Below are 21,175 nucleotides of genomic sequence, written 5' to 3' on the forward strand. Positions count from 1 at the left end.
AGAGTTAGCTGGCCCGTGCTCAAAGTGCAGCAGGGAGGCACTCTGCCTGTGAGAGTAGTCACACTCTGTTCTGGCACTGCTTAATTAATTACCGTAGACATAGCCTCTGTGTCTTCCTGACCCATTTAAAAGCAATCATATTGCTTTTCCACTTCTTGTATGTGCTTTTCCTTTGGCTATGGTAGGCCAGAGTTACTGTGAAGTATTTGTATGTGCATGTAGTAGATCCTCCTCACAGCTGATATTTTAATAGTCCCCCTAACAAAAATAATATTTCTCAGCTGTCAACATATATTTATTTATTAGTTTTGTAATCTGGTTGCACAGTTAACGTCTGCGTCAAGCAAGTGGCAAATCTCCAGAACTTCAGAGTTCAGATTTGGTTTGGAAAAGTATCCAAAAATGTGGATGTTCATCTACAGTGGATGCAAATAATTTGAGACCTTTGAAATTGCAAAAGCAAGCTGGAAATTTTACAAGATTTTAACTTCTTATCTCATTTCCAAGCTTAGCAATGGATTCTAGCACTGCCTGGAAGAGGACTGCAAAAGAGGAGTATTATAGAACTTTGTAATATGTCTTCAGAAATACTGACCACCAGAACAGTCTATTTTGATGCTTATTCTGTCAAAGGTGAGTTGTTTCTCAGAACTAAGGGGAAGGTTCAGGGTTCATTCATTTTCAGGTTTATTTTGATCTCTGCTGCAGCCATCAGGAACCAGCAGGACGAGAGTGCAAGAAAAGAGAACAGTTTAAATTCTGCCAGTTTACTGTAATTTGGTTTCAAGATCCAGGATCTAAAAATGGTTTCCTTTGCAATGTTAAAAAATTACCTGGTCTGAGCACTGTTGCTGTGAATGAAACGTGAATTAAGAAAAGAAAAGAAAACAAACATATATAAAGCAAACTACTCCTTTGTAATTTTAGTATTTAAGTGACCAAAACAAAATAAATGACACAAATGTTGAGAACAGTCGAGGAGCAGAAAAGATAGTCAATCTAAATTCGTCTTTGTCAGGAAAAAGACACAGAGAAACCGGCCATCAGTCTGGTGGTGGTTCAAACTCCCTTATGGATGTCAAAAGAAATCACAGTTCTGAATATGTAAACAAGTAATTATGAACTCAAAATTATTCCAAAAGCTTGTTGACATAAACTGTCAAGGTGTTTAGATTTCTACTGAACTGACTGACCCAAACAAAAAACTGGTCACCATGTTGTCCACTAATTAGAATGGAAGACTTAATTTTCAGACAAGATTTTGTATGGGGTGAACAGGAATTTTTACCTGAGAAGAAGACAGAACGAGAGAGACACAGACTTAAGATTGCCTTTTCTGATCAACAATCGATGAATATTGGACACAGATTTAAAGTCGTTAATCCTATCAAAGAATCATCTCTTTTCTTCCTTCTTAACTTCCACGTGCAAATATGCATATTTCTTTCCGTTTCTCCTGCATTAGCAACCTCAAAACTTCCCTCAAATCCAATGTTTTAAAGGGGGGTTGGGGCAGTGGGGGGGTGTGGAGAGGGTGTCCTGATTTTTTAGGGGGACCGACAAACATTTCCAAAAGCAGTTGCTTTCAGTCCAACACAGAATGAAAGCAAATTCTGAAACCTTGCCCTGAAATGGAGCCATGACTTTTTGGTTAACCCTACCAAAACAACCTTCTGCTCTTTGGTCAAGCATCACCTGTAACCACAAATTTCACCACTCTAAAGCAACTGGCCCAAAAGAGTTCCTAATCTCAGGGCTTCCTTAGCTCTTTCTGGAGAATATTTGATGGGACTACCAAAAGTAGTTCTAGTAATGCTAAAACTAAACTGCAGCTAGGCCAAAAAATCAACTTTTTTTTCTTCTCTAAAACGTGTTTTTACAGCTTGAAATATTTGTGATGATTGCAGCCATTGGTAGGAATAAAGACACTGATCACTTTAAAATCTAAGATTGTTTGGATTGAATAAGAAATACTATGGAAATGTAAAATTTAAAAGAGCACTGGTCATTGGAAGATATTGACCAAATATATTACTAGCAATCATGTACCTATTGCCAATCAAAGAAAAAATAAACATTAGAGAGCTGTTTGCATTCATTTAATTGAAAGATTAAAAGCATCTGATAGGGTGGACATGATGTGTATTTGCTAATAACAATACTTTAGCTGCCTAAGATTCCAAGTTTACAATTGTACTCACTCACTATTCATTAATAAATAAAAAGCAAACGAGCACTTTTACAAATTGTAATTGTTGACTGCAGAAAAATTTGTCAGCATCACTAAGAACACCTTCAGCAGGGCAATTCAATGCATCTTTTTGGAAAAAAATTCTTGCAGATGACATTGTCAATGTGGTAAGAGGAAAAAACAATAACGAAAAACAGTCAAAACTGATTTTCATAAAAATATATAATGCTCTAATATATAAAATGAACAAATACAAAGTGCACAGCAATCCTCTCTGTCGTTCATGAGTGTAACAAAATCTTTGGCTCAGGTGGCTTCATTATGTTATCCTTGTTCACAAAAGTAAATAGATACATCAGCTAGTACAATGGCTTATTATGAAAGGGCTGAGGAATGAGCATAGTGTTTCAGGTAGGCAGTAGATGAGACAGAATGTCTCTTTGAAGCAATCTTGATGCTTCAGAGGTTTGCTGGAGCTAATGGAGAGAGATGATCTGGAAAATTGCCTCCTAGAAGTTGAATCGGTGTGGTCCCTGGGGTTTTTCTGCCTGACTCCACCCTCTTTTGGACAGAGGGAAAGGGAAAGTAAATCTTCATAACAACTGCTATTCTTACATTTTAGAAAGAAGATCATTGTGTTGGAAATCACCCTACACTTTAGCAAGGAACTGAGTTCTCTAGCACCAGACTACTCTAAAAGTGAAAAGATTTAATTGTGAATACTTTAAGTATTGGAACAGAAGTGCTATGGTTCCATGTCACACAGTTTCTCTAAACAGAGATCAGGAGTAAAAGAGTGCATGATGCAGGCAGGAATGGCTTGTGAGAGGGCTAAGCATTACAAACATTCAACCCCCGTTTCTCTAAACAGAGATCAGGAGTAAAAGAGTGCATGATGCAGGCAGGAATGGCTTGTGAGAGGTCTAAGCATTACAAACCTTCCCCCCCCCCCCCCCCCCAATCCCAACCAAATTATTTCAGTTAAAAAACACGACTGACTTTGACCATCTCTAAATCAAAATACCAAACCACAGTAGACAAGAAACCTTGCAAAATAACAATCTTAAGAGTTACTCTGAGCCTGTCAATGATATGGTCCTTCAGAACTAGGCCCTAACCTTACATTTCCTTAATAGTGACTTACTATAGTGGAAATGGGTGGGGGAGTCATACTTTTGCTGAGAGATAAAGATTAACTTAATTATATGTAGTATACTGTTATAGAAGTAACATAACGGATTTCAACATACTCGCTTTTAGAAAACCTTGAAGTCAAACTCCTAATTGTGAACACACAGATATTTTCAAAAATTATTTAAAGTCTATTGTTTTTCATTATGGTCAAGATAAACTTTGATTTCCTCACCTTTGCAGTTGCCCCGGTAGGCTATTTCCAGCTGAGGGTCTTTGCATTTTGCTCGTTGAAATTCACACCGGGACAGAAAAGTTCTTCCATCAGATGCACAGAGTGATTTCTGAGGGGAACCTGCACAGTCCAGGCTGCATTCTCTGTCTTTGTCTTGGTCGACTCTCAAAAACTAGAAAAAAAAAAAAAATTAATGCTACTAGGAATGCTACTCCCATGTAAAAACTGTTCTGTGATGCCCTTCCTGAGGGAAGACATGCAAATATCACCCAAAACTGAAAAGAAAGCTCTGCCTTTTCAGTCTATTCAAATACTAGATGATTCATCTTATGTGGGGTTATTCAGCTGCTGCTTTGAAATGGTAGCAACTGCAACATTTCTGTAACATACATACACTAAATCCATTATCGCAATCAGGAAAACTCTGAATCTTCTTCATTATGAAGCTGAAAACAGCGGCTTGGAGCCTTTAAAGCAAAAATGGTGATGGCAGAAACATTCTTCACCACAAAAATGAGACAGCAATGGAAACTTGTCTGTTTTATTAGCAATGCATTAACTAGTCTGCAATAAGAAGCCAAAAAGCATGTTCTAATATGCAAATAGGATTTTTAACATCAATGATCATCCAGAATTATACTCATAGTATTTCCAATGGTCTCAGTGCGAGAGGTTTGAAATGAAAACAAGCAAGGCAAGAGAATCTTATGAAGCACCTTATGAAACACAACAGATCATTTATTCTTGCAATGCTCATATTCAAAATCTAAAGACTCCTCAATGAAACAAATTTCAGATATATTTTACAGAACTTATGTGTATATGCTTGTCTATGAAAATACATGCCAAGATTGAAAAGGGAAATGTCATAAGCTTGCAGTTTTTCCAGTGAGACAATTCTTATGCATGATAGAGTCCTGCGCTTCGGTCACAACAATCCCATGCAGCGCTACAGGTTTGGGATAGAGTGGCTGCAAAGTTGCCCAGTGGAAAAAGACCTGGGGGTGTTGGTCAACAGCGACCTGAATAGGAGCCAGCAGTGTGCCCAGGCGGCCAAGAAGGCCAACAACATCCTGGCTTATATCAGAAGTAGTGTGGCCAGCAGGAGTAGGGCAATGATTGCCTCCCTGTACTCAGCACTGGTGAGGCCACGCCTTGAATAATGTGTTCAGTTTTGGGCCCCTCACTTCAAGAAAGACGTTGAGGTGCTGGAGCATGTCCACAGAAGAGCAATGAAGCTGGTGTAGAGCACAAATCCTATGAGGAGTGGCTGAGGGAACAGGGGTTGTTTAGTCTGGAGAAAAGGAGTCTCAGGAGAGACCTTATCTCTCCCTAAAAGTACCTGAGAGGAGGCTGTAGTGAGGTGGGTGTCAGTCTCCTTTCTAAGGGAACAAGTGATAGAATGAGAGAATGCACCAGGGGAGGTTTAGACTGGATATTAGGAAAAAATTCTTCACAAAAGGATTATCAAGTATTGGAACAGGCTGCCCAGAGAAGTGGTTAAGTCACCATCCCTGAAGGTATTTAAAAGGCACGTACATATGGCACATAGCAACTTGGTTTAGTAGTGGACTTGGCAGTGTTAGGTTTAAGGTTAGAATCTATGACCTTAAAGGTCTTTTTCAACCTAAATGAATCTATGATTCTATGAGTCTCAGCTGCCATTGCAAAGTGCCCCCCATGGGTAAGCAGAAAAGACAAAACCTGAACCAGGCTGTGTGCTCTGTGCAAAGCAGTCTTGAAGCAAATAATTTTATTTAATTTGCTACCAACCAACAAGAACTTCTGACTATTGTTCGAAGCATGGTCTGAGCCCTGGTATGGGTTGTCCATGACTGCAAATCCTCTGGGTTGTCCCTGCCCTAGTAAGAGCTGACCATGGGCCATGGTCCCTAGGGGCTGTACTTGCACCAGTGCGGGTCACCCATGGGCTACAGTATTCTTTTTCTGGAGTGGCACAGAGCAGTTCATGTCCTCCTTTCACACTCGAGAGTCCTGCAAGGCCCCAGCTACTCAAACCCTGTCAGTACTGCCCCTTGCAGCACACATTCTCCCTTTCTCAGAAATTCTAGCTCATCTCCTCCAGAAGACAGTGAGTGGGTATAGGCTGACTGAAGTAATTTAGGTTGTTCCCATTTTGAATTTTAACAGATAGTTAGTTCTGCCTTGAAGCCACACAGAACCTCGTCTAACTGTTCATCCCTACACCCCCAAGACTTCAGGCAAGGCTCATGAGTTTGGCATCGTCCTTGACACTGTGAAAAGCAGGAGCTGCTCACCCTTAAACATGCTGCCAAAAAGCTAACCAGTTCTGATGCTGCTGCAGGCCAGCCAAAAAGAAAGAGAGCCAAACCCAAAGATAAAGTACTTTACTTTATCTTCTGAGCTCTTGGAAAGTCGGGATGAGAGAGGAGGTGAACTCAGTAAGTCCTCAGATGAATTTCTAACTCCTTCTGCTATTTCTGAATAAGCACAAAATTAAGGAAGGGATATAGCTACTGGGAAATAATCATTCTCCTAAGCATCTGAGAAAATATATTCATCCAGCTGAAGCACTGATTTTATTGGTGCTAGTTCATCATCGTAAACCTCAGGTACAGAAAATTTTGAACTTCAGATTAGAAACTAGGTCTACTAGGAGGAAAATTTCAGAGAAATTACAAAAAAAGAGAACAAAGAGTAGTATTTGAGCAGGAAAAAATAGTACCAGCTAAAAAAATCAGAAAACATTTGCTACATATAGTTTCCCTCCATTTAATGACAAAAAAAAAGTACAAAGAAAGTCATAAATATCCATAATCTTCATACTTAAACTGTGTTCTATTTGCATTTCCTATCACTTAGCGTGAGGTAATACAGACATCCTTCTGGAGAGTATGCCTGAAACAGAGACACGATCTCAAAAGTATAACTTTAAAATAATAGTCATATGGTTGGATTTTGACCAGAATTTTTATATATTTTAGTGGTGCAGTAACATAAAAAGGAAAGCTTCCTTTTCCAGATGTTTTTGAGCAATTTTTCATTTTTAATAATAATTACCTTCAGAAGCAAATTGCTCACAAATTACACACAAACCCCAAACCTTTCATTCTGGAATTTAGCTATAGAGCTCCAAAAGCAAAGAGATGTTCCTTTTCCCTCCATTTTGCTGCTATTTTGCACATCCTTCTTGCTAACACAAATTAATCATTAGCTGAGTGGGAAGAGAGAAAAACTGAAGTCATCTCCCTTTACCTGCAAAATGAGCAACACTGAAAACAGGCTTCCATGACTCTGATCAATCTCCAAACTGTGTTGGTCTCCAGGGCCTGCCTGGGTGCCCCGATGAGCTGCAGCACAGGGCGGGGCTGGTGAGGTCCTCCAAAGCCTCTCTTTCTTGCCTAGAGGGCACTTGCAGGACTCTGGGTGTAGTCCTAGCTAGGACTGTGAAAAGGACTTTTCAAGAAAAAACGGACCACATAGGGCCTCTGGCAGAAAAACTGGATCCAGTCCCCTGCTCTGCCTCAGACTTCCCCTGTCGATTTGGCGATGGCAAGTCAAGTGATCTTCCTCTCACTATTTTGTGAGGTAAGGATCTGAGAACAGCCTTTCTCTGTGTATAAGACTGCCCCTCTGTAATGGCTAGGCACTTTGCCACCCTTAATTTACCCTCAGCAACATCCCTGTTGAGCAGAGAATTATTTTTCAAATGCACTGTGGGCTTCGTGACCCCCAGAAAATCATGTGGTAGATCACAGAACTGAACCTAGGCACTAGAAAAAGATCACATGCAGCAACAGTCTAGCCTCTGTCCCGTTTTTCTCACGGACTTTCCTCATCTTTTCTGTTTTGAGTTGTTGCAGGAGTTAAGATGTGTATGCCTCATTGCATTGGACAAACCACAGTAACACAGTGCACAGAAAATCCACTTAATCGTCAAAGGAACAAAATCCACTCCCTTGAGAGTATGATAGTTCACAGATAAAGCTATATTTTTAAGGGCATTTATCCAAAGAGTTTTATTTAAGTATTTTATTATTTCAAAGCCTTAGAGGAGATTAGGGTAAATTATGGGTTCAAGGATCTTCAAGCAACCTGGAAAAGCAGAGGATGAAGACATACCCGGGAGACAAAACCACTTGAATAGCTTGTTGCTTAAGCCAAACCTCACTGGAGAATTTGGGTTGTACATTTAAACAATTTCCACCAACCTTGTGGAGCCGAGGGATTTAAAAGCAGGAAGGACAAAAAGGCAAGCAACTGCAAGAAAAGATAGCATAAAAGAGAGACTAGCAAATGTACTTATAAAAAAAAAAACCCACAGAAAGTAAGTGATTGACATTTGGAAAATACTCCATTGTCATCTTTACTCCAGCCAGCAGCAAAAGACGATACAAGTCCAAATCAGACTTGCTTGCTCATATGTAGCCAAAAGAATCAATAAACATGTCAAAACTAACAGAAATGCCAAAACAAGCAAGGGGTATGGGATTTCTCATAGGATTTGCCATTTGTTTAAACAGGAACAAGCCAAGCCAGTGGCACAAAAACTGGGATCATACTGATGCACAACTTAGAGCTATAGTTTCCTGTGAAAATGTTCCTTTTTATTAAAATAGGACAGTTCAGAAAGGAGAAAGATGATTCTAGATGGACCAGAAGGTGACTCACCCTGAGCAGTGGCTCATCTGATTCTGTCTTTCAGATCATTTAACAAACAAATCTGTTATTGTACAGACATGTGATTCACTGAAAGACGAGCTTAAAGCAGCATTTCAGTTGAATGCTGGTAGCAACTGAGCCAACAACAGTTGACCAACCTGAGGTGGAACTATTTTGAACAATCAGCAAAAAATGGACAATTATGGTTAAACCCTATTAAAAAGCAAACCACTTTTAACAGAGAGGTGATCCTGCCCCAATAACACTGAAACCAGCCTAGTCAAGTTTCAGAAAATTGTTTTCAACTACAAATCTGACCTTATGCTGCAGATTCACAGGCATGGAGTTGCTTTAACTTATCTTCTGCTTTACATTTTAATTTCATAAAAAATGTTTACAGCCTCCAATTTATTTTAGCCTTTCCAAAGCATTACACTTTACAACACCTGATTTCCAAGAGGCCTACTATTCTATATTAGGCACTGCTTAAAATTCTTATGCAGTATTTCTGAGAAGAAAGAGCAGTAATGGGCCTATATAAAAAAAAATTCTTTACTAGTAAGTTCACCTCCATTAATAAAACCAAAGTCACTACACACTGCATGTACCCACTTGACAGATATAGGCACTAATACAGTGTTATCTACTGTAGTGCATTTCAGGCATCATAGAATTACAGTATCTTCCTTCACTGTCTCACACAACAAAGGCTCTTGATACTGGCTGAAATGTGCCCCCCTTTATCACCAGTCGTCCCAGTGATCTTCACGTTCCAGTGTTACTGGAGTTTGGTAATGCTAGAATTGTCAGAGTATGAAGTAGTAAATACCTGAAACCTTGCTTATACTGTAATAAAACATTTCTGCTCTGTCTTCTGCTGCACTTTATCTTTCAGCTTTGTATTTGTCACTGGTCTCACATCTGGGCTGTGCATGGCCAGGATGCTTATTTCCTCAACCACAAGCAACATGTTGAAGTCCGTGAGAAAGTTTATCCAGCACCTCAAGAGTAGGCATTCAATGACTTCTTTACTGTGCTATTAAACCATTTATCAAGACAACATGTCCATAAATTTGTTCACGGCTATGTCATAACACATATCTTCTCTTTACCTTACACTATCCACTCTTCTTCAGGAATTCAGTGTCATTCCCTCTGGTCTTCATCCTGCCACTACATCACCACTCGGGCAGAAAAGGTCTTCAGATGAAACAGTCGCATGCACATTTGTGCATTTCCAATACATAAATCTGTGATTCCATCATCTATAGCGCAGAGCAACTCTCCTTCCTCCTAAGCAGATCACAAGAGTACACTGGGAGAAAACTGGTGCATGGTTTAAAAGTCAACAACTGGGTACATCTACAAGCCAAACTGCCAGTGCAAAATAAAAGCAGAAGAGGCAAGGCCACTGTTACAATGTCCTCATGGGGAGCATCTCTCTCCACTGGAGAAAAAGCTGACAACAGACGCACTTAGGCATAAAGATCAGTTATTGAATCTCAGTCTTTTAAACAATAATGGGAAACGCTCTGCTCTGCATTCCACAATATAGTGCACAGCTGTGGCTTATCTTTGGTCAGAGGCCATGCTCTGATTAATCTGAGGAAGGCAGCGGAGTGTTCCTCAACTGCTCTTTTTTTTTTTTCCCTAATTTGGGCCAGCTTAACCCTAAGAAAGTTTTCTTGCAGTCCTATGTAGATATCCTTAGCACAAAAGGCTGCACACAAAGCATATCTCATAACTATGTTAAACTTATCTTTATTTTGCCCTAATCTAAGTTTAACTGCTACAGGTGAAGACCTAGAAACTGCTTTTTTTCTGTCTGTGGAGAGAAGCTCTATCCTGTTTTGTGAGATCAGATTGGAGTTTGTGCGCTAGGAAAAAGAAAGTTCATGGATTAGGATTGTTCATCACAGGTTTTCAAACTTCTTCAATTTATAGACCCCTTCAGTTTCCACTGGAACTCCGCCGACACTAGGTATTGAAACATACTGAGAATAGGTTTTTACTCTGTTACTTTCTGTGGACTCCTCATAACTGACTTTCCCTCTGACCAAGTGACAGCTACTACTTCAGAATCTAAACTGAAGTTCAAGTCTGGTTGCAGAAAAGGAGTATAACACCTCATCTTGGGGGGCTGAGGGCCAGAAAGGCCCAAAAAACAAGCAGAGAGAAAAAGATGAATGGTAGACATCACTGTTTTTCTTGAAAAGCCTAGTGCAGACTACAGCTTTGAAAGGCAATTTCTTTATCCTGCATCTGGTTACTGTTAGATGTTGAATAGAAGGACCTGACTTGCCTGGTGCTGGCATGGGAGGTCTGTGAACAAACTATGGAGCAGTGTGTTCTAAAGTGGCTCTGCGCTTAGGGCTTTGCACTGATGAAAAATGTGCTGATTTACAGCAATTTATGTAGCCATGCTGTTTCTGTCTGATAGCTGCCTGAAGGGCAGATGTGGAAATCTCCAGGCTAGGAATATTTCATTCCCTCCAGGCTCATCTACAATGGGAAAATCAGTTCAACAGTAGTAATACACACGCACACACACTGTGTAAATACATCCATGTGTGCAAAACTATAATATGTAGAGTCATATTCCCATGTATATTGCAGACAAAGCCAATGATGTTTAAATAACAGAATGCTACGGTCTGCCTTAGAGAGCATTGTAACCAGCTAGTCTGAGTCAGTTAATCTGCGTTACTAAAACACCACTCATTTTTTCAATGTTTATTTTAACACTCTTCTGCCAAGGAATGAAACAGAAAATATATTTACAGAACAAACCCTACTCTCATCCCAATTCAACCCTTATGCTGAAATGTATGGAAAACACAAGTTCTCCTGATCCTTATCATTGAGTTATTTAGGACAGTAGCTGAAGATACATTCAAACTGACAACTCTGCCATACTACTGTACTTGACCTATCTTTAACAGATTAGTTCATCTTACAGTGTCCCACCAAAGAAAAACAGTCCTTCATGACCATTCCAGGACACATCCAGAGCTGCCTACTTCAAACTGAGACATCCTTCTTTGTCTGGACCTACAGGACATCATTGTTAAGGTTAAGGTTGCATGGAAGGATTCACACAGAAAGCCATCAGACACAGGACTAATCAGATACTATTCTGATGAGCTAGAATGAGCCCATTCTACTATTATAGTAGGCAAGGCTGTTTGCACTTACAACAAAGAACCTCATCAAAATATTTCTGTCTCTCCTCAATGTTAAAGGTTCTTGGTGTAAATCAGAATCTTTCCATTATATTCCACTACCAGACAAGTGTGTAGACTACTGAATTCAGGTTATCTCAGACACCTAAAAATGAACATTGGTTCTTGAAAGTTCACTTACCCCTGTTCACAGAAAAAAAATCAGTATTCCAGCCACAATACTGCAGCACTCTCCAGGGCAGCAAACCATGGAGCTAGTTGTGTGAACTAGAGAGACTAGAAATTGGAACCTTTAAGATAAGATTCACCTGAATTAGGATAAGATGGATCACATTCTAGAAATGCCTCTTTGAAGAGCTTTATGAACTGATCAACTAGCTCTTTTGTAAATGGTTGAAGTCCTATGAGATTAACCCAGCCCATAGTGTCAAAGCAAACAAAGCGGAAGAAATGTTCAAAGTCCCAGGTTCCAGATGACTAAAACAGAAGTGGGCTCTAGGTTTCAAAACAAACTTTATCAAAGGTCTCCAGTAGGTGTCTGTGCATCTGCAGGGGGACACAGGAGGAAGGATTGCCTCTAATGCCCACTGTGACATCTCCTTTTCCTCATTATATTTCATTAAACTCTTCATGTGTAGCTTATGACAGCAGACCTCTTTCCAAGCAAACTTTAGCAAGGGTGGTTGAAAGTAACAGCTAGAGTATACAATTTCACGGAGTGCAAAGGTGGGGTTTGGGTTTGTTGTTGGGTTTTGTTTTTTTGTTGGGGGGTGGTGGTGATGGTGTTGGGTTTTTTTAATCACCCTTGGGTCAATCCCAAAGTCAGCTCCAAATTACCTATCCATCAGGACAGTGTTGTTCTTTATCCCTTCAGTGCTCAGGTGCGGGGGGCTCTTGGTGACTCACTGCCAAAACTACAATATCATCTTGTTACAACCAGCACACAAAGGTGACTATTAAACAGGGTTGTGATTTGATTGATATGTTTCACTTTGGCATGTTATTTTTTAAATATTTATTGTTTTAACAGGTGTGTTTTTTTAAGCGAGATCTACTTTGCTGTATTGATGGAGGGATGGCACGACTGAATGTCAGCACATCCATCACTTCTTTTTACTGCTGCTTCACAAATGACTAAAAGAAGCAAATCAACTCAATTTTGCAGCCCTGTAAACTAGGAAGAACTGAGCTGAAACTATAGCAAAACAAGTGACACACATTTTTTGCTGCTTTGAAGAAAGGATGGGCATCAACTTATTACACATGCAATTCCAAGTTGCATTACCACATCACAAAAAAGTTCCTCCCAACAGCTCACTGACTTAGGGAGATTTCAGGTGATTTGGTGGCTCAGCTGTGTTTCAGTTTTTCTAATCTAATATGAATGAATTATTCTGAGGGCTTGGGAAGCAGGGAACCACAACTAATTCAGAAAAGGGTTAGGAGGTAGGAAGGAAATAGACACTGTAAAGGGTTCAAAGTGCCAGCTGAGCAGATTTTTCTTCTATTTATTATAGTTTTGAACAAAAATGAACTGAATTGCTTTGGTCTCTGAAGGCAGAGGGGAAGTTATAGTGAAAGACCATTCTGAGAATAGTATATCAGGAAACACTACAAGAACAAGGGGTCCAAATCTTTTTTTCTCCCCATAGCTTTGTCTTGAAAATAAACTTCAAGGTAGTACAATCATACCTCTTGAAGGGCTATTCTCTTGAATAATTTAACTCTAGGATCTGGTTCCATCCCTACTAAGATAAATTCACTGACTTCAATAGCAGCAGGTTTGGACTTCTATTGAGTAGCACTTCGCCCTCGTGAACTACCTTTTTAGAAGGACCTTTCACTGATTCATTGGAATGCTCCTACAGCATCGCCTTTGGAAGCACAAACTGCTTACTCCAAGTGAGTTGTGCCAGAAGCTGCAAAGTCGAAGCATTAGAAACAATGTATGAATGATTTGTTGACATTGACTCCACATAGTTAAAAATGAACAAACGGTCTTAATTTTTAAGACATGATAAGCACATCCAGTGACACTAAAACACGCATTATATGACTACATTCATTTACTTCCAAGATCAGGAGTCCTCCATAATGCACAAAACCACTCATTTTTTGCAAACTGAGCCTCATGTAATCACTATAGATGAAAACAGCCCACACATTTAATGCTGTAGATAATTTGAAGTCATAACGGGCACCACAGCAAGGACAAACAGACTGCAACATTTTTTTTCTTCCAGAAATATAGTTCACCTGGCTTTTTGGGGAATCAAAAAAATTATCTCTGCCATTTTTATTGTAGTTACTTTGAACTCCAATTTAACATAAACAGCTGGTTTCTTTCATTTTGCACCATTAAAAAGGTTAAATGGTATCCAAACTTAGGGTATCAGCTTGCTGTATATGTTGCTTGAAAATTGAACTATAGATTGGGATGGAAAGCATGACAGTCTTAAGTGCAGTGCTGAAAGCAGCACTGTTAAAAATGTAGTAACAAAAAAAAGACAACGCTTACCGGGAAGGTGGTGTCTTTTGTACGTATGTACAACTGCTACTTAGACAGACCTCAGCCTTTTTATTTCTTCAGTAAATACGTAGTTTTTCTTTCTCTGTGTCCAGTGCCATTACTTCTTTGGTTTCAGAGTACTGACACCAAAGTATAGGGGCACAACAGAGTCAAAAAACACCTACGGATAGACAGACCTTGGGTCACCAGAGTCAAAACAGCCTGTCATAAATTTATACTGAAACTCAAATTGAAAAGGTTTATAATCTGAAGGTACTCTGTTCTGAATACTGCAATCCACTAGTTTCTAGATGTGCTATATGCCCAGTGCTCTGCATTTTTCCCAAGTCACTGGTAACTTTATGCCCTTCATTCTTGTGGTATTGTTATTCATAATCTTTTCTTTGGCAGGTTGCTGTCATTAATAGTGTTTCTTCTCAGTTGCCAGAAGTCACACAGGGAGAAAATAAACAGAGAAACAGTGGGATGCATTGTCTATGTATTGAATTATCCTCTAGCTTACTTAAGCTTTTCATGAGTACTGACCCAGCTTTCAGAATATAAGTAGGCTAGCACAACAGTCCTGTTAGCCAGTTTCCTCACACACAGCTAATTTGCCTGGTTGGGGTCTTTAATAACCACAGCTACGATTTGGGAAAATAGTCACATTACACTTTTTAATCTTGTTCAATGGCTGTTCACATGAAAAATATTTTGGCTTCTAAAATGTTGAGAAGCTATTTTAAAATGCAAATAAAATCTAAGCCAGATCAACATTTCTGTATTTGAGGGGTTTATTTCAGGATTAAAGAATATCAACACCCACCCTTAAAGTGCCTGGGGTAGCTTAAAACAATAAAACTAAGAGCAATGACCTATAACTCAAATTAAGAAGCATTGGGTTGAACCTCCAAGACAAAGGCCAGAAATCTCCTCATCCACTGGTACAGCACACAGGATGTGAAGTCCTGAAAATAATCTTCTAGGTGGCATCAAATAGATGTCTCCAGACCAAGGTATTGTCATTCTTCTTGTTCCCTGGAATCATGAAAGGGACACCTCCTTCCCAGCTCACACCTCTGCTCTCTTCTCACCACAAGCCCAAGCAGCCATCAGCTCTTCATACCAGTCCAGCAGCAATTATACTGTGGTATGTCAAAAAGACAACATTATAAGAAGCACTTAACTCAGTGAAAAGGAAACCATTTATTAAAGGAATAGGGGGAACCCCATCAAAAGCTAAAGTGAAACAGTACTGGATGTTGTGTTACAGACTTGTAGGGAACAATCTCTCTTTGTGGGGGGACAGAAAGGCTCAGCTAAACAGGGCTTTTCTATATCTGAGTTTCTATGCAACTCTATTTAATGCCTATCAGGATCAGCAGGCAACTGGCCAATCTCCATATGGCTGGTTGCCCTCTCTTCCTGGGGAACTAAAGAACACGGAGGGAATCTCAAATGTCGAAGACACAGTATGAAACAATATCACAACAGAGCATTTCTTTTTATAATTTAAATCAAGTAAGCAACTGATTCATGCAGGGCAGAAACTCAATAACACATCAAAGGTCTAGTCCCCAACCCATAAAGCTAACTTGCTGACAATAACTGCAGAGCTCTAACTCTCTTAACATTTATCACTGCCATCAGCTTCTTCAAAGTATTTTGGAAGGCAGGCAGGCAGCTGAGTCTGGGGAGGCAGACTCCGCTCTTGCTAAACTGTTGATCTTAAAACAAGTTGCTAGGTTTAAATATTGTCATCTTGAAAAAGAAATCATGCTAAAAGCAAACAGTTAAATAGCACACATTCAGAATATACAAGGGTTTAACAAGCCAGTCTAAGGAGAAAATAAACACTTTCCATAGGGACACATGAACCTTGTTGTGGTTTTCTCAAACCACTGGCAGTTCTACTTCCTCTCAGCTTTGGGGTTTTATGGAACTCTTGTATGTTTGTTTGTATGTTGGGCAAAAACATTTTTCTTTTAATTTAAACCATTGTTTCCTAAAGAAAAAAGTCATTCGGAAGCCAATTTATTTCTAATTATTATGCGGACTTTTGCAAAAGAAAAACTCTTGAATACGAAAAACAAAATTTTATGTCTATCTAGAAGTGGGTGGGAGGGATCAACAAGCCAAGATCCAAATCAGACAATTTACCAGAATAAAAACGGGTTTTTCCAAGTTCTGTGTCACATTTTAAGAGGCCTCTACTTTCTTTGTAGCAGAACACATTTTTCTTGCTGTTCTTTGCTTTCTACACACCAGTCGGCCACTAGCTTTTAAATCTGTCCTAAAAGATTACCCAGCAATGGAAGAGAATGTTGAAAAAATGTCATACTAGCAGTACAGCCCGATAGTCCCTTTCCACCGTGGACCCTTACATGTGAGATTTCTTGATAGAAAAGAAGTTGTTAGGGGTGAGAAACCTGATGGAGGAGAATTAGCAGAGTTTCCATTTGAGTTCAGTGAACAAAGATCCCACCACAGTAGGTGCTATACCAAAAAATCCCCAAAGAAGCTGTAATGACAATCACACATACTGTATTGTGGATGAAGACTCAACAATGGAAGAGACTACTACACTCCAGAAGTAAAAAATGCAACGCTGTTTCTAAACACAGTGGAGCTGAGAACACACAGAAGATTGTATCAGCCAGTTGGGATCCTTTGATAAAAATCCCCTGTATCAGATTTTTTTGAAATGGGATGCAATCAGAGTCAATTCTTACACACTTAAAGAAGCCTAGACACATTGTATTAGTGATAAGAAAACTCTTCCAAGTACTCTGAAAGTACAACAGATAAAAACCCCAGAGCTTTAAAGAACAAACATTTCATTTTAATCAGACTTTCTCACACACCCCAAAGTGGAAGAATCAAGACCCAGCAAGTTCCAGCTCTTACCAAGACCTTATCTAAACACCATATTTCAACAACACAAGAGTGAAGATTTCTGGAATCTCAAGCCTCTGATGCAATATTTTATATTTGTGGCTTCTAGTCACACCAGAAAAATCAGAGAATCTTATCCTCTCATATTTTTATTGGAAGCATATAACTACTCCATGTTACAGATACTGTTTTTATGCCGTGGAACTGACCAATAAAATACGGACAGCAGTGGCACCTGTGAGATAATTTCCTAATTCATTGTGGAAAATAGCTCCCCGATAGAGTTTTGCACAGATTATAGCATTTGGAAGAATACTTAATAGAGCTCATCGCCTTCTAACAGACATAGCCATTCCACCATCTCCACATCCTCTGTCTCCCCTGTGTACAAGTTGTGTGTTTCTTGGAGTCTGGGACCTGACTCTTGCAAATTATATTTTGTCATTTGGTGCTTGTGAGCTAAAGCAGAGCAACTATAGGCCCAGATTTGTTTCTCTGTTGTGTGTAGCAGCCTGGAAAGCCAGCAGTGAGATGGCTAACTTCGACCAAATTTCAGTGGCATGCGAGGACGAAAAGAAATAGTGAAACGATTTTTCAAAACGAGAAGAGAAAAAGTAGATGCCACATCAGATGCTGGGGCATTCTCACTTCCCCTTGCACCGCTGCCTGAGAAAAAGGATCATTAGGAGACTGGCCTGAGGGCAATTGCTCATTCACCTCCCTTCTCAGTAGGGATAGGTGAGCCAAGCACCTCAGCAGAACTAAAAGCTGCCCACCACAGGCTACTGGTGCTCTCTGTGGACAGTACTTGACCACATTAAATCTTGATAATATGACAAATCTTGATAATATGACAAATATCGGTCTAAATATATTTATCTTAATATGTCTCGGACTAGACGAATGAGGGGATTTTTTAGGCTCCTTAGCAAATGTAAGTCGCTGTTCAGAAAACAGAAGAGAAAAGGTTTTATGTGAGTTCAGTGCGTCCGTATTTACTACTGGAGAGGCCGCCTTCTAGTTAGGCCTGGGGACCTAAAAAATTTGTCCCCCATCAAATCTAGCGCAGATTGCCTTTCATACCTAAACTGTTATTCCTCTGTCATTGTGTAGTCCGCCGCTTGACCTTTTGGATGTCACCCACTAGGTTGATAGCCCTAGCCACCTTCTAGAGCAGCTGAGGGCCAGACCTTCCTAGTTTATTACAGTTCCCTGAGGTCCATCACTACTGCAATCTACACTACAGCTCCAGCCATCACTTATTCACAGCAGTGTCATTAGTTGACTGAGACATTCGCCATTGGTTTGCTGTCACTGGCTTGGACTCAGGCTGCCAGGTAGAGATGTTTAGCTGCAAACCTGTTTGACAGAAAGAGGTGCCAAAGTACCACAGGTTGATGATACGAATTACTCCAATTACTCCATGGCATTTTCCTATTATTGAGACAGCCCATAGAAAATCACCATGCCTTTAAATGATTCTTTTGGATTCACACATTTTAGAAAGTTAAAAACCTAAGTCCTCTGCAGCTGCAGTTGATACCCAAATATACATTCTCCTCACAACTTGCCTCTAAAGAAAAGAAATTCCACTAGCACCAGTTTACAGCCAGTGAATTTAGTCACAGAGATGTGGTGGCTTGTCTAAAGTCACAGAGGAAGTCTGTGGCAATGCTGGGAATTAAACCCAAGACTCCAGAAACTCATTCCTTTTTTTTAACCACATGCGTCATCCTTCCAAACGTTCTTTCCTACAAAATGATTTAGTCATGGCTGAAAAAGGTCCACCTCATTAACAAAGCAAGGACACAGCAAGAGAAATTGTATGAATCGTTCAAAACTGGCATGCAGATTTTCTTGTTAGAACACATTTGAGTATGTTTTGTAAACTAAATTATGACCACCTTTGTTCCCACTAAAAAAAAAAATGTTTGCTGAAGGTCATTTTTAATGGGATCTAGGATGACGTTCCAAGGCAAAAGCATGGGCTGAGCGGTTTTGGCTCTGTACACCGTTTATTCTCTTGAGTTTTGAAAAACAGTGTGGTACTGATTGGTTTTTTAGCTCTTTCAGGGCAAGTCCTGAATTCAAAGTCTCACACAGTTCTTCTCCACTTCTGAGCCTAGAAGAACAGAGCAGAACACTAAAACATTTAACTTGTAGGAGCTATATACCTGTAATATTCCTTCCTTAAAAGAACCAGGTCTACCTAAAACTCAAGGCAATATTTGGAGTCAGGACTCTACCCTTTCTCCCCAATGAACTGACTAAATTGTAGAAAGCCATTTTATCTCTTGATACTTCTTTAGTCTGATTTTTTTGGGTGTGGACTATTATTTCTTGTCTTTGTAAAGCATGTCATAAAAAATGAATGAAAAATGCAATATAAGAGCAAAACATAAAGTACGTGCCAAAGCCACAAGATCAGGCTCTGAACAAGGCCACAGACTTGACTTTCACTTTAGTTCTCTTGGGCTTATTTATTGCTAAGCGTGGATTACTTGGATTTTCTATGACAGCTTAGCACAGTGTTTTATTTAGTTATGGGGTTTTTAGCCTTAGGAACACCTCAGTTTTCAAGTACTTCTTTGTTGTAGCTGTCAGACATGTAGAAACAACGACAATATTGTTAACATATTCATCAAAAAACAAAATATGTATGATAAATTAATGTTTCTACAGCAAACCGATACTGTTAAGGCAGAGGTATGTTTTGCAAAGTTTTTCTAAACATTGTTCCTTTCCACTAATTTGTCTAAAAGCTATACCATAGCTCTTCTCAACAGCAATTTTTCAACCAAATTACAAGTTTACCTGAAAAAATAGAAAATCCTCCAACCAAGAAGGATATGTTGTTTAGCATGGCTTCCATACCCAAAACTTCAATCTCTTCTTCTCCCAGTTGGAAAAGCAGAGAGGATTAGCACAAGGAGCTAATATCATGATTTATCTGCTGCATAGCATGCTTTCAGTATCAGAACATCTATCAGATAATCAAAATAAATGACAGTGGAAAGTCTTGCACACAGAGTATGCAAGATGGATGTCTGTTAGATGCTCTAAGAGGCATGAAGCTGTAAATTGGCTAAACTCTTTGCCCTCCTTGCACTGGAAGTCTTATTAAGGGAACTGGACTCTGCTTAAATTTTAAAGTGTTTGGTTTCTGTGAAATATCGTTGAACCACAAGAGGATCCAAGCTAACTAAATATGGAGTGAGAGATGGTTTTGTATACCAGCCCAAAATACTCTGTTACTGATTCATTGGTAATTTATGACTGGTTTGAATATAATCTTAACCAACCATCATTGGTTTGGGGAGGTGAAATGACATGAGTCAACTGAAATTAATATGATAAAGAACAGCTCACTGCTTAAGTAAGTCCAGTCAAAGCTTTGCTTCTTTCAGCAGTGTTCCGGTCCTAGCATTTGAGAAAAGGCAAATGCAAAGAGGCACAGCAAGCTCCGTTTATCACATGATTCCTTTCTCCTTAGCTCAAAAGCATAACAGCCTTGTACAGACGGAAATGAAACATGATACATGTTTTCACGTGCACAGAACAAACAAAGAAACAATGGGCAAATGCAGAAATTATTCATATGGTACCTGTATTGCATACACAGTTTCATAAAGTGTTGCTGCCCGTTACTAAAAATTCCTCTTTCTTCTTCCCGTTTCTAAGACCAAAAATCTTGTCAATCAGGAGATACTCCAAGCTTTTTCAGCAAGGCTGACATAACCTTGAACAAAAATCCAATTAAGATTTTGGATTTGGGCTATAGTAAAGTCACACCCAGAAAATTTTAAAACTTAAAGTCTGGAAGTGATAGACAACTTTTTAAAATAGAGAAAAAAGCTATGTATAAACTGAGGCAGTGAATTTTAAGACTATATATAACAATACCTACAGAAGTAGTACAGACCAATGTGAGGTTTTAAGTTGACTCTTGAGCCCCAGATAAAGCAGTAGGTGACCTGGTGCTGCCAATGCACAGGAGGCAGATTCCAGAAGTTATCTACTGTTAAGCATATATAAAATTCCAGTACAGAGAGTAAGTGATAAGTCTGGGAGAAACATGATTCTCAGCAATGAACAGTCTTCTCATTCAAACCTTTAAGCCCTAACTTGGATTGCCTTAGTTGTCAGTGTGAGAGAATATACACTGTTATCTAACCACTATAAAAGTGCCTAGCTTTAAAGTTTTAGGGTTGTATGAGTTTCCCCAACCACCCTGTAGGTCACCTTTTCCCTTTCAGTTTTCCCCAGTTCTGTTCTTCTTTTGTTTATGCATAATGTGTAAGTCAAACACTTCTTAAATGAAGTTGTGTCCTGGCACAGCATAAACAGGTTATCAGTTTGAATATATTATATAATACATATATAATATA

General features: G+C 39.4%; 1 protein-coding gene across 1 annotated transcript in view; it reads right to left on the minus strand.

The window, feature by feature from the left end:
• Positions 1-5,444, minus strand: part of LOC104500432 (SPARC-related modular calcium-binding protein 2-like) — a gene marked incomplete at its 3' end in the record, with an annotated part of 61,663 nt that extends 56,219 nt beyond the window's left edge. The window contains exons 1-2 of the mRNA XM_010144077.1: positions 5,331-5,444; positions 3,558-3,729 (exon numbers count right to left, since the gene is read on the minus strand). Coding sequence (XP_010142379.1) covers positions 3,558-3,729; positions 5,331-5,444 — 286 coding nt within the window. The remainder of the gene's footprint in view (positions 1-3,557; positions 3,730-5,330) is intronic.
• Positions 5,445-21,175: the final 15,731 nt, after the last annotated feature.

This window comes from Buceros rhinoceros, unplaced genomic scaffold (genome assembly GCF_000710305.1).
Source record: "Buceros rhinoceros silvestris isolate BGI_N320 unplaced genomic scaffold, ASM71030v1 scaffold11939, whole genome shotgun sequence".
NCBI lineage: Eukaryota > Metazoa > Chordata > Aves > Bucerotiformes > Bucerotidae > Buceros > Buceros rhinoceros.